The sequence below is a fragment of the Chiloscyllium plagiosum genome, chromosome 1 (genome assembly GCF_004010195.1).
Source record: "Chiloscyllium plagiosum isolate BGI_BamShark_2017 chromosome 1, ASM401019v2, whole genome shotgun sequence".
Taxonomy (NCBI): domain Eukaryota; kingdom Metazoa; phylum Chordata; class Chondrichthyes; order Orectolobiformes; family Hemiscylliidae; genus Chiloscyllium; species Chiloscyllium plagiosum.
This window is the reverse complement of record NC_057710.1, coordinates 62,924,213-62,937,425: the sequence shown is the minus strand read 5'-3', so window position 1 is coordinate 62,937,425 and position 13,213 is coordinate 62,924,213. Positions and strand designations below refer to the sequence as shown.

At 38.8% G+C, this 13,213-nt stretch overlaps 1 protein-coding gene across 1 annotated transcript in view; it reads left to right on the top strand.

The window, feature by feature from the left end:
* The window catches only part of fgf10a (fibroblast growth factor 10a), a 121,010-nt gene extending 113,860 nt beyond the window's left edge, over positions 1 to 7,150 (top strand). Inside the window, exons 2-3 of the mRNA XM_043701493.1 lie at positions 1,138 to 1,241; positions 5,619 to 7,150. Of these exons, the coding sequence (XP_043557428.1) occupies positions 1,138 to 1,241; positions 5,619 to 5,837 (323 nt within the window). The 3' untranslated portion in view covers positions 5,838 to 7,150. The remainder of the gene's footprint in view (positions 1 to 1,137; positions 1,242 to 5,618) is intronic.
* The last annotated feature ends 6,063 nt before the right edge of the window (positions 7,151 to 13,213 follow it).

The window sequence follows — 13,213 nt, the reverse complement described above, 5'->3', positions numbered from 1 at the left end:
GGTGGTTGTGGAGTATAAGATCGTAACATAACATGTCGGCAATGCACAGATTGGCAGTGGGAAGGGGACATGACCATCGGAAATTCAACTACTTCACCATGGTTTCCAAGTGGCAGAGTGTCTTTGACGGGATGAGGCAGGAATGATGAGGATAGGGTACAGTAGAAAGTTAAGCATTAGTCTGGATGTCTTCAATGGAGTCACAGTAAGAGGTGTCATTCTCACCCAGCCTCTCCAAACCTGAATTTCTAGCTTTTCTGAATTTCCAATGGTGATCTCTTTAACTTTTTAATCCACATATTTCCAGCAGAAGCCCTGCTTCATCTGTTAAGAGGCAAATTGTTGACTAGAAGACCATGCAACCTAGGATCTGAAGTAGGCCATTCAGCCCATCCCGTCTGCTTCATCATTCAGTGAGATCTCATTGGTTTCTCATTGCAACTTTAATCCCAACATCATTCTGATTCTGAAGAAAAACTGGGTAGTAGGTTGACAGCAAAATATCTCAAAGCAGTCACATTTTTAAGACAGAGGTAAATAGATTCTTGTTTCCAAGTGAATCAAAAGTTATCAGATGTGGGTGAGAGTGTAACATTCAAAAGGATTGACCATGATCTTATTGAATAGTGAAGCAATCTTGAGGGGGTGGGTGGTCTACTTCTGCTCCATTTTCTATGTGTATAGATCCCTCAGTCTTTTTCCTCCCTTCATACTCAATGATGGGGCTTTAATATCTGTTAAAACACAACTCAAATCAAATGTAACAAAACATTTGTTCATTGTTGATTCATTGTTGCAGGCCAATCACTGCGATTGTGACACCCTCTTCTACACCATTCCCTTTTACTATACTCTGACAGTGAGACAGAGATGTTCATAATATATTGTGAGGAACTTAAGTGTAACTGTAAGAAATTGAGTTTACTGTGGAACAGTAATGTTACCCAAACTTCATTTCCATAGCACTCTGAATTACTATTCTTTCCTCAATAATGCATGTGCAGTTTCAGAAATGACATTTTTTTCAGCATCTATTTAAATAATTTTCTATTTGCAATTGGTGTCAATTAATCTATATTCTCTGAAATACTCTTGCTGTGGTCTTGAAAGTAATAATATTATTTTGTTTTGTTCCAGGTATACTGAAAATTACGTCTGTGGAAGTTGGCGTTGTGGCTATTAAAGCAATTAACAGCAATTATTATTTGGCCATGAACAAGAGAGGAAAGATCTATGGCTCAGTAAGTACTCTTTAAAAGCATTTCAATTATAGTGTCGTTAAAAAGAGATTATAATGATTTATGGCTTAATTATCTGCAGATTATAATGTGGTCAGCAATTGAATTAGTTACTAATAGGCCAAAGCTTAAGTCACAGAACATATCAACTGTCAGATTACTGCTGTGTTGCTTGAGTTGATTAGATTAGATTTAACTGAACTAATTATTCAGGAATTACTGCATTAACTTTATTCCTCTTACGAATTCTGTGGTACTTTTCTTCTCGTTCAATTCATCTCCTCAGCTATTCTTAAGATACCATCTTACATCAGGGTACAAATCCACAAATACTGTTTGGCCCCACCTGGTAAATCATACTCGTCTCCAGACACATTTTTCCCATAAGGCTTTTCAACAGAGACAGTGTTCATTTTTTTTAGATTCCATTTGCTACAGTGTGGAAACAAGCCCTTTCAGCCCAACAAGTCCACACCAACCCTCCGAAGAGTAACTCACCCAGACCCACTCCTCTACCCTATATTTACCCCTGACTAACGCAGCTAACATTATGGGCCATTTAGCATGGCCAATTCACCTAAGCTGCACATCTTTGGATTGTGGGAGGAACCCAGAACACCCAGAGGAAACCCACGGGGAGAACATGCAAACTCCACATAGACAGTCACCCAAGGCGGGACTCAAACCCGGGTCCCTAGCGCTGTGAGATAGCAGTGCTAATCCCTGAGCCACCATGCTGACCTAAAGTTCATATGCTTTCATTCAATTCCACAATGAAGTACACAAACCCCAGCTGATTCACCCTTCCATCTCATCTAAAGGGACTAAGGCTAATTATGGCACTTGAAATGCCATGCAGCTAATTCAGTATAGAACAAGGATCATAGGGGTCTTTTGTGGCACAGAGGAAGCATCCCTGCCTCTCAGCCAGAAGTTCCAGGTTCAAGTTCAATGTGCTCCAGAGATGTCTGAACAAGTTGGTTAAAAATAATTAAAACAAGGATCACAGATATGCTACTACCCAAAGTTGGCCTTAAACTATTGCGTGTGGTAGGTATATTCAAAATATCTTTTGCTCTGTTTGCACTGTTTGCTCAAAAGAAACTTCAATTAAATTCACAAGTGCACACAAACTAAAGGGAAAATGTTGAGAATGCTGAAAATCTGGAGTAAAATCAATAAATATTGGAAATGTTCGGTAACTCTGACAGCAGCTGTGAAAACAGCGATGTCCTTTTACATCAATGAAGATCATCGAACGGAAACACTTAAGCTGCTTCTGTTTCCAAAGATGCCGCCTCATGCTGAGTGTTTGCAGCATTTTCTGCTTTTTACTTTAGAATTTACTTAAAGTTACTGATGTAAAGGAACTTCTTGGAATATTTTTGAAGGCAAGGAACTGATTAAAAACAATAAAGGTAGAAATTTGGAGAAATCTAAGGAATGGTTTTGGAAACACATACAAACTGAAATATTGGGAGTGTATAAACAGCTTGAAAACCAACCAAGAAGCTCAGGTACACCCAAAATTGGACTCGTTATCATTTTCTGTGAGAGGCATCAAGACTTTTTGCCTTCACTGTCAGCTTCCATTTTATTTAGAAGAGAAGTTAGAACAGGTAACAAAATGGGGGAAGATCATCACAACGACAATCGAGTCAAAGGAGCCTTCCAGTCACCTTTTGGCTCCATGAGAGTTTTCTGATTAGATTATTCTCTTAAAGTTTGCCTTCAGTTGGCAGAAAATGAAGAAACCTGAGCAGGGCAGGCCTGACCAATTCATCATCATCACCTGTTTATGTGAGCAGAGCATGCAAGGATGTTAGACCCCTGGGTGATGGACATTAGGGATCTAATGCCTGTTATAAGATGCTGCCAGGCACATCTGGATAGTGGTTCTACCCAAATTGTGATTGGATATAATTCAGTCTTTGAATCACATGACTTTGGTCCTCAGAAATGTGACTTCGTGTGTAACAAAGCCTAGAAATTGAAATGAAAGTCTTAAATAGTGGAGAAGAGGAGTCATGAAATCAGCAATCATCACTACAGGAGTGAAGAAAGCTGGTAAGGATGTATGGGTGCAGATGATTCTCGGGTAGACTGCAGGAGGAAATGGAATTGAACCTGAAAATATTTCAAAGGGGGAGTGTGAAATCAGAGTCTGTGTAATCAGTTCTGAGGCAATGAGCTTGATGGGATAGATGGGATGGAGATCCAAGCAAAAGGACTTGCTGCCAAACTCTGGATCCAATACCCAAAATGCAAAATCCTTCCATAAAATCCATGGGTAATGTTTGTCATAATAAATTATTTAAATATATGATGAATATGCAGGTATTTTTAAATAAGATCAGACTACAATTAATGCAAAAATTAAAATCTGTTCCAGCAAAGTGCAATTCAACAGGTTCATGGGATAGTCATGACATGGTAACAAATAGTAGTATATGTATTCTAATTATTGCTTGCAAATCTGTAAAACATGCAACAGATTTGTTTTCACCATCCAGGAACTCCCTGTTGTTCAATGATTGATGTGAGTTGGCTGGAATGTTCTGCCCATGACAGTTTCTCTGATTCCTGTCCTCATAAAATGATATTGCTGTATGTTGAGAACAGTTGCACTCTATTGCACATGAATAACTCTCTCTGGGGAACAGAGTTACAAAGATAACTTTCAGCAATGAATAAGCAATCTGAAAATAATTTATTCACAGGGCCAAATTGAATAAAAATAACATGAAGCACAATCTCTAACACAAATTGAATTTTATTTTACTTTGTTTTCATTTAGTCATATATCTTAATTTATGAATAAATTATTAAATTTATTGTCTTAAGCAAGCAAATTTAGGGAATCAGGATAAATGAAAGCTTTCAATGCACATTTTTTAAAAAGCCTCCTCAAAATTGTCAAGAAAATCTAAGGTCAAAAATAGCTTTATGAGCCATTTAAATGTTACATTGTACCAAGATGGTGCGGTGGGCGGCACGGTGGCACAGTGGTTAGCACTGCTGCCTCACAGCACCTGAGACCCGGGTTCAATTCCCGCCTCAGGCGACTGACTGTGTGGAGTTTGCACGTTCTCCCCGTGTCTGCGTGGGTTTCCTCCGGGTGCTCCGGTTTCCTCCCACAGCACCAAAGATGTGCAGGTCAGGTGAATTGGCCATGCTAAATTGCCTGTAGTGTTAGGTAAGGGGTAAATGTAGGGGTATGAGTGGGTTGCGCTTCGGCGGGTTGGTGTGGACTTGTTGGGCCGAAGGGCCTGTTTCCACGCTGTAATCTAATCTAAAATCTAAAGACATTCACTCAGCAATGTCTATCACTAAATGTTTATCACTTACTTAATAGGCTTAATTTCATCACAGGAGACTGTGGAATGGGAGGGTGAAGTGAAATAAATTCGTAATGCTTACTTAGTATTAAGCCTGAAGTTTTAAGAATGGAGTGAGCTGAGATATTCAGTTGGAATCCCAGGTATGCATGTGATAGGGTAGGATATGGAGCCCTAAATCTTGATTTCAATACATTCATAACTCAAATTTTGAAAGAACTTGAGAAGACCACCTGAATATGGATAGTCAGAGGGGGAACAGGAGAAATTCAAACAAGACATTCTGGCTTCCAATAGTTTTCACCCCAACCCTGGTCTACGATAGAATACCTCACCTCCACAAAACACAGTGATTAACAACTGAACTGACAAACCTGCAACAAGTATAATACTGACACAGTCTAGACACATGGACAATGGAGTGTAATGAAGCCTGTCAAAGCAGGATTCATAGTAAGAGGTGCAATAGCATCCCACAGCAGATGGTGAGTCAATGAGTTAAATAGATAAGGATTGGATAGTATGAAGGTCAGGGTGAGCAGCCAGTGGCAGGGTTAGTTACACCATACACCATTGTTGAAGGCATGAGTGGTAGAGTGCCAATACTGAGGGTGGCAGCCACTGGCTTCAGAAGCATCATTATAAAGAGGCATGAGCTGCATAAAAGCCCATCACAGATACCTAATTGGTCAGACAGCGCATGTCACATCTCCTAACTGACCACACATTCATACCAACTTCAGAATTCTGTCAAACTCTGGGTCCATAGCCCATTGCCTACCTTCAACATTGCTCATGAATTTCTGACCCACAGTAGCAGTAGAGGACTGCTTGTGCTTGAGCAAATAAGTAGTTAATGTTCTTTTAATCAGAGAAATGTCATGAACGTGCTGACATGTAATCATTCAATTCGCAATAAAGACATTTATTAATTTTCACAGCAGCTGAAAATTTTGGTGATTGCAATTGGCAGCTAATTAAGGATGAATGTGAAACTCTGGAAGTTTAATATTTGCAACATTGTTTTAATTTTGTTTTGCAGAAAGATTTTAATAATGACTGCAAACTTAAAGAAAGAATAGAAGAGAATGGTTACAATACCTACGCTTCCATGAAGTGGAAGCACAATGAACGACAAATGTTTGTGGCTTTAAATGGAAAAGGGTCTCCACGGAGAGGGCACAAAACAAGACGGAAACATCCTTCAGCCCATTTTCTACCAATAGTGGTGAGGCAGGATATCTCTCTAATATCAGACTAGAATCAGCGAAGACAACACTTTCGCAGTAATGAGTGCTGGTATTAATTCAACACGGCGTTTCATTTCAAGCATGGCAACACTCTATTAAAATGTGGAAGTCTTAATGATGAACATTATCAGCGCTCATGCAGTAAACTCACAGACATCGACTTGTAAAACTTCGAACAAACCTTTGATAATCAAATCATTGTTACTGGCATAAGGAGTTCTGGTGCCAGTAAAGATTGAAGCAATTAGAGAGAACATAGCGGGCAATGGCAAAATATCTTGTGATGTATCCTTAAGCACAAGAGGCAATGCAGTTGTACAATGTTGTATGATCTTTGTGAGAAGATGTTATTTATGGAGTACTAACCCATATCAAAGACCTTTTGTTCATTCAAGCCTGATTATCAAACGAGTGGTTAAACACACAAACGTTTATCTGGAAGCACTTTGGGTCAGACACGAAGCAAGTATTTTCTATAACTACACTTCACAACAATAGACAGGCTTGAAAAGTATATATAAATGCACGAAATGTAAAGCTGCTCTAACAAAATGAGTCTTTAGTTGCTCTTCAAATGATTAATTCTAAATATAATTTTTAAAGCATGCTTATATTACAGAACCAGCAAGACTCCACAAAGTAAATTATTGTTAAAGTTAGCTTGGTATTGATTCTTAATTGAAAATTATCTCAAAAATAAATGCTTATGTTTGTCATTAAAATAGTAATAATATTACAGCACAACCTTTTAACTTTCTGAAAATGGCCCCAACCATTTTGCTGAAAAATAGATTCATTTTGGTAGAGCAAGTGAAAAGTAGCAGCAGTATACATCCCTTTTTCATTGTAACACACAGTATGTAAGTTGCATTAAGCCTCTTTGGCAGAGTGAGTAGAAAAGTACAAGTAGTCATCAAAATGTATTTTGTTCTAAATACTTTTAAAGATATTTCTATTAAGATGAATATTGATGCTGCATTCCCTTCATACTTTATAATTGTAAAGTGGTTTGTTTATTTTTGTTGTTCGGGAATAGTATTTTTGGTACAAAGGAGAGTTTTTGACAGACAGTAGATCTTTTCTAGAATTTAACCCTTTTGTTGCTGGTGCCCCATGATTATTTAATTTGTGTCTTCCCAGGCAATTCTAGCCAGTGTGTCAGATGTTAATCTGTTTTTTTTCTTGAATAGCTCAACAAAATATGTTTTCTATATTGCATAGTGGAAAACAATCATTTGATCACCTTCCTGGTTTCTTTAATAAAGTTGATTGTCTCTTAAACATAAGACAATATATCTTAGCTAGATTTTGTATTTCTGTTCAAAGAATTAAAACTTGATCAGAATTGTTCCCCAATTTTTCACCTTCCAAACAAGAACTGTTTTTATTTTCTTCCTAGTTTTCTCCTTTCCCTTGCAGATTACTCAAAGGATATGATTCTTCAGGAACTAACAATGCTTCAACACATTCCCTGAGTAACTTGTTTATATCTGAGTCTGGATCCTTGGTTCTTGGGTTATTCAATATGCAGTAATCGTCGCAGCCAAATATGATTTGCTTTTGACCAACAAATGCACTCACATATTTTCTGATTGTATCACTGGATTGCCATTGACAAAACTGATCAAATTTTGTCCTCTGCATTCCAGGAATGTACAAGCCACTTTGATAACCTTTATTGTTTCCAGCTAAGATATCCTAATTCAGGATATATGAGGTAGTTAAACATGGACACCCCTTCGCTTGTCTTGCCTCACTATCAAATCACACTCGTGCACTGGCTGACTAGGTCCTTAGGAGAGCTCATAAACAAAAGGAGGGCATTCAGCCCATTGTGTCTGCACCAGTCAACAAAGGTCTGACTACACAAATTGCATTTCCCAGATTTTGGCCCATTATCCTGGGAGCTATGAAACTCAAATGAATACTGCCAAATACTAAATACTGTTCAAACGTAATGAGAGTTTTTGACTCAACCACCCTTTCAGGCAGGAAGTTCTAGCCACACCCCATCCTCTGAATAATAACAATCCCCTCAACTCTACTCTTAGTTTTCTACCTTTTAGCTTAAGTCTATGCCTCCTGGATATTCATGCCTCTACTAATGGAGAAAACATTCCTTTCAATCAGCCTATCAATGCCCCTCATTATTCCATACACCTGTTAGAGGTAGCACAGTGACTCATTAGCAGTGCTGTCACATAGCTCCGGGTACCCTTGGACCAAGGGACCCAAATAGCCTCTTTCTGCATTGAGGGGATTCTATGATGTGGTGCTTGCTCAATCATTCCTTTTCCAAGGAAACAACCCAACCTTTCCTCATAGCTCAGATCCTCCAGACCAGGCAGCATTCTGGTAATTCTCCTCTGCCCTCTCCCTGGTGAAATCACATCCTTCCCATAATGTGACCATCGGAACTGAATGCAATAGACCAGTTGTGGTAGAACCACCATCTCATAACATTCCAACATAACTCCACTGTACTTATATTCTCCCCTTAGCTAATAAGGGCAAGTATTCCAGAAGCTTTCTTAACTACGTTATCTATCTATCCTGCCATCCTCAGTGATCTATGATATGCTTCCCACTATCTCTCTGGTCTTCAGTACTATCCAGGATTCCACCATTCAGAGTGAAACTTTGTTTTGTTCGCACTCCTGAAGTGCATTATGTTACATATTTCTGGATTGAATTCCATTTGTCCCTACTCTGCCCATCTGGCCAGTTCATTGATAACTTCTTATAGTTTATTTATGTCTATCCTTCTCACAATTATTTTGGTCATTTGCATGCTTCTTCATTATATACCATTCATTCATATCCAAATAATTAATTTACATGGCAACCATCAAGGGGCCCAACATCAATCCCTGCAGGACCCCACTGTAAACTTGCATCCAGTCAAGGAAGCATCTCTCTACCATCACCCTCTGCTTCCTGCCTCTTAGCCAATCCAATGTTCTACTCTGCTTTGGATCCCATATCTCTTGGTTTCCTGACCAGTCTGCCAGAAGGGACTTTGTTAAAATGTTGCCAAATTCCATGGAGACCACATCGAATACATCACTTTCATCAACAGTCATGGCTAGCTCCTCAAAACATTCAAGCAAATTTGTTAAACACAACCCTCCCTGAACAAATCCATGCTGACTATCCCTGAATAAACTCTTTCTTTCCAATAGCAAAGCTATTTTATCTCCGAGAATTCTTTATAAACATTTTCCCACCATTGCAATTGGATTGACTAGCCTGAAGTTTTCTGTCTATCCTTACTTCCCTTTTTTTTTAAATAATGGGGCAATGTTAGTAGTTCTCCAGTCCTCTAGCACCACACCTATGGCCAGAGAAGATTTAGAAATTACTGCCAGGGCACATTATATCTCCTCCCTTGTCTCCATCAACATCTCATACATCGCATCTGGGCCCTCAGATTTATCCACTTTTAAAATTGCTGTACACCTGCCAGTAACTCCCCTCTCTCTCTTTGTTAATTTCTTATGATATTTCACATTTCTCCAACCTCTTGTCGATATATATGTTGTCCATTTCCATTGTGAAGACCAACATAAAGGATTCATTGATGACCTTGCCCACATCTTCTGTTACCTCTATGGTCTTTGATGGGCCCTGTTCTTTCCCAGTCATTCTCTTGCTCCGTATATTTACAAAGAAAGTATTCTAGGTTTTTGTTTATGTTACTCACCAATGCTTTCTCATGCAACCTTTATTTTACTAATTTTCTTACAATAATATCCTATTAAATATTAAGAATAACATAATCATAGAATCCTTACAGTGTAGAAGCAGGCCATTTGGTCCATCAAGTCCACACTGATCCTCCAAAGAGCATTTCACCCAAACCCACCTCCCTACCCTATAAATCTGCATTTCCCATGCCTAACCCACCAATCTGACATATCCCTGGACACTATGGGCAATTTAGCATGGCCAATCCACCTAACCTGCACGTCTTTGGACTGTGGGAGAAAATCAGAGCACCCGGAGAAAGCCTATGCAGTCACAGGGAGAATGTACAAACTCCACACAGACAGTCACCTGAGGGTGGAATTGAACCCGGGACCCCAGTGTTGTGAGGTAGCAGTACTAACCACAGTGTCACCATGCCTCTGACGTCTGGCATTCCCATTTTGTGTGTTGCGATGGAATTCCTTTTTGGAGGAGCCAAATGAAAGAATTCTTGGGATTAGCTCAAATCAAATGTCATTTTTACAACATCGATTGCCCAGCATCTAGTTTGAACCACATTTTGGGAATTTGGGCAATTATTTCTCCAAATTGTCCACCTATTCATTTCAGAGAAGGGGAAAACAGGGCACTGTGGGTTGAATTCCTAATATACAGTCCCTGTGGCAAACCTCCTTGCCAGAAGCATTATCAGATAAATGTATCTTTCACATAGAAATATTGTTTTACTTCTTATTGTGGAAATTCCTTGCAAAATCTCAGACAAAAATTACAAAATAAAACCTTGGTAGGGTATTAGGCCGCTGGAAAATAAAGGCACCCTTCAAAACCACATAATCGCCTTTCCATTATTGAGTCATGGTGATTTTTATTGGTTGTAACCATATATTTAAACAAGCTGTTAAAAAGAAGCTAATCTAAGGTCTTCTCTATCTAGTAAGTGATTTCTTACTAAATGCTCCACCAGAATGAATTTGGTTGTGTAGGTGAAGATATTTCTGTTCAGATTAATACAGCAGCCATTTATATTTTGTTATTAGAAAGTGGACAGCTTTTGGAAATGATAGTTTTGAATTTTTGCAATGAAAATAGACCCAAAAGAATTGGGAATTCAGGCTTCCTTGTGATGATTGAGTGAATGGTTCCCAGATAAACCCATAATAAACCATTATACTCAGATTAGATTACTTTACAGTGTGGATACAGGCCCTTTGGCCAACAAGTCCACACTGACCCACCACCAACCCAGACCCATTCCCGTACATCTAACACTACGGGCAATTTAGCATGACCAATTCACCTAACCTGCACATTTTTGGACTGTGGGAGGAAACCAGGACACCTAGAGGAAACCCATGCAGACGCAGGGAGAATGTGCAAACTTCACACAGTCAGTCGCCTGAGGCGGGAATTGAATCCGGGTCTCTGGCGCTGTGAGGCAGCAGTGCTAACCACTGTGCCATCATGCCACCCACAATTTTTAATATAATGTTTTTTCTTTAAGCGAGCCTGGATTGGTTTTGTATATGTTGTATCTGGATTGTTCTGACACTCAACATTTATGACCATATTTTCAATAGCAGAACCTATTGGACTCTACTTGGAGAAAAGCACATTCAGAATTATGTGATTTTATTTTGTTGAAGACAAATAATAGAACAGCTTCTTCTTAATAACTATCTTTAAATGTTCGCAATAGTGCAGTTATAACATTCATTAAAAAAAAGATTATCCTCCAAGATGGAAGAGCTACTATGAATGAACTACATCAAACTTCAGTTCAGAAGCCAAACATTTTGATATTAAGTTTTTACATTTTCTAATGTGTTTATTACCATTTAAAGAGTGACACGTTTTCATTTCTGATGGCAATGTAATGGTATAATGTTAAGGAAGCAGACTATGTTGCATTCCAGTTGACAAATGTAAAATATTTGCTGGCATACACTGCTTTTTTTGGCAAATGAAGACACAGTTGAGATATGAATGTCTTCTAGAACTGCATTTAAAAGAAAAGGGGGAAAGGCAGCTCGTGAGTAAGCATAAGGTATCTAGTGGTCTTTCTAAGAATTCTGAAAACACGCGATACATGTGGCTCACAGATTTGTGTGTTAACCACAATTGGAAACTGAGCCAGCAACCACTCCAGCACAGAGGGAGAGTCTAAACCACCACACTACCAGATCACAACACTTCTACTATATACTTTTAAGGTTCATTTCTATCTTTCTTCCCCTTTAATTGTCATCATGCCTTTTCATTATTGCAGTAGAATCCTTTAAGCTAATCGTAGGCAGAAGGTTACCATAAACAATTGGCTACAGTGGAGCATTATTTATTTATTTAATTATTTAGTCAGATGAAAGGCTGAAATCAGTTTTAATAGTCATGGAGTTATTTTGTTTTTTGATAAAATAATGAAAATAAAGACAATATTATATGCTGAGCATTCCTGTCACTGGTTTCCTTGTTGAAATTTGTACTATTGAAGATTTTATAACAGAGGCTAGTCAATTGGTGCTGCATTCACAGCTATTGCCAGATTACATGACTAGGAAGTTGTTGGCATGCAACTTATGTTCAACATAATTGTGGTGGTACCAGGAAAATGTACATTTTATGTGACAGCAAACACAACCATAATCAGACCTGGGTTCCCCTCAATTAATTTATACACTGATGTCTAATGGAGCCCTATGGGAAGATTTTGAAGCTGTTACTTTGTCTGAGGCCACTGTTGGAATATTACGTGCAATTCTGGTCTCTTTCTTATTGGAAAGATGTTGTGAAACTTGAAAGGGTTCAGAAAAGATTTACAAGGATGTTGCCAGGGTTGGAGGATTTGAACTCTAGGGAGAGGCTGAACAGGCTGGGGCTGTTTTCCCTGGAGTGTCGGAGGTTGAAGGGTGACCTTATAGATGTTTACAAAATTATGAGGAGCATGGATAGGATAAATAGACAAAGTCTTTTTCATGGGGTTGGGGAGTCCAGAACTAGAGGGCAAAGGTTTAGGGTGAGAGGGGAAAGATATAAAAGAGACCTAAGAGGCAACCTTTTCACACAGAGGTTGGTACATGTATGGAATGAGTTGCCAGAGGAAGTGGTGGAGGTTGGTAAATTGCAACATTTAAGAGGCATTTGGATGGGTATATGAATAGGAAGGGTTTGGAGGGATATGGGCCAGCTGCTGGCAGGTGGGACTAGTTTGGGTTGGGATATCTGGTCAGCATGGACGAGTTGGACCGAAGGGTCTGTTTCCATGCTGTACATCTCTATGACTCTATAACAGAAAGCTATCCACAGAATAAAGTAATCATTTTTAGCTATCAAATCTACAAGTTGTTATTCATTTTACCTTTCCAGGTTGCAGCTGAAATGCCTCAAATGATGATCTCTAAATTCTTTAATAAATTAGTATTTACCCAGGGGATGATTTTAACAAAGAAGTACTTTACTTTTGTGATGACCAGTGCCCAGGTGATGTTTCCCAGTTTGTTACACTTCCAGATGAGATTTCCCAAATCATTAAGCGCTCAGGTAGAGACGTTTTGACTGGCTCCACTTTATTCACCCAGCCCCTGGATTAGTCACAATGAGATGGATTGTGAAAAGGATCTCTTTCTCCCAAACCAAATGATTTTATGTTTTAATTCAACCACTTTCTTAAGACAACAAATGAGTG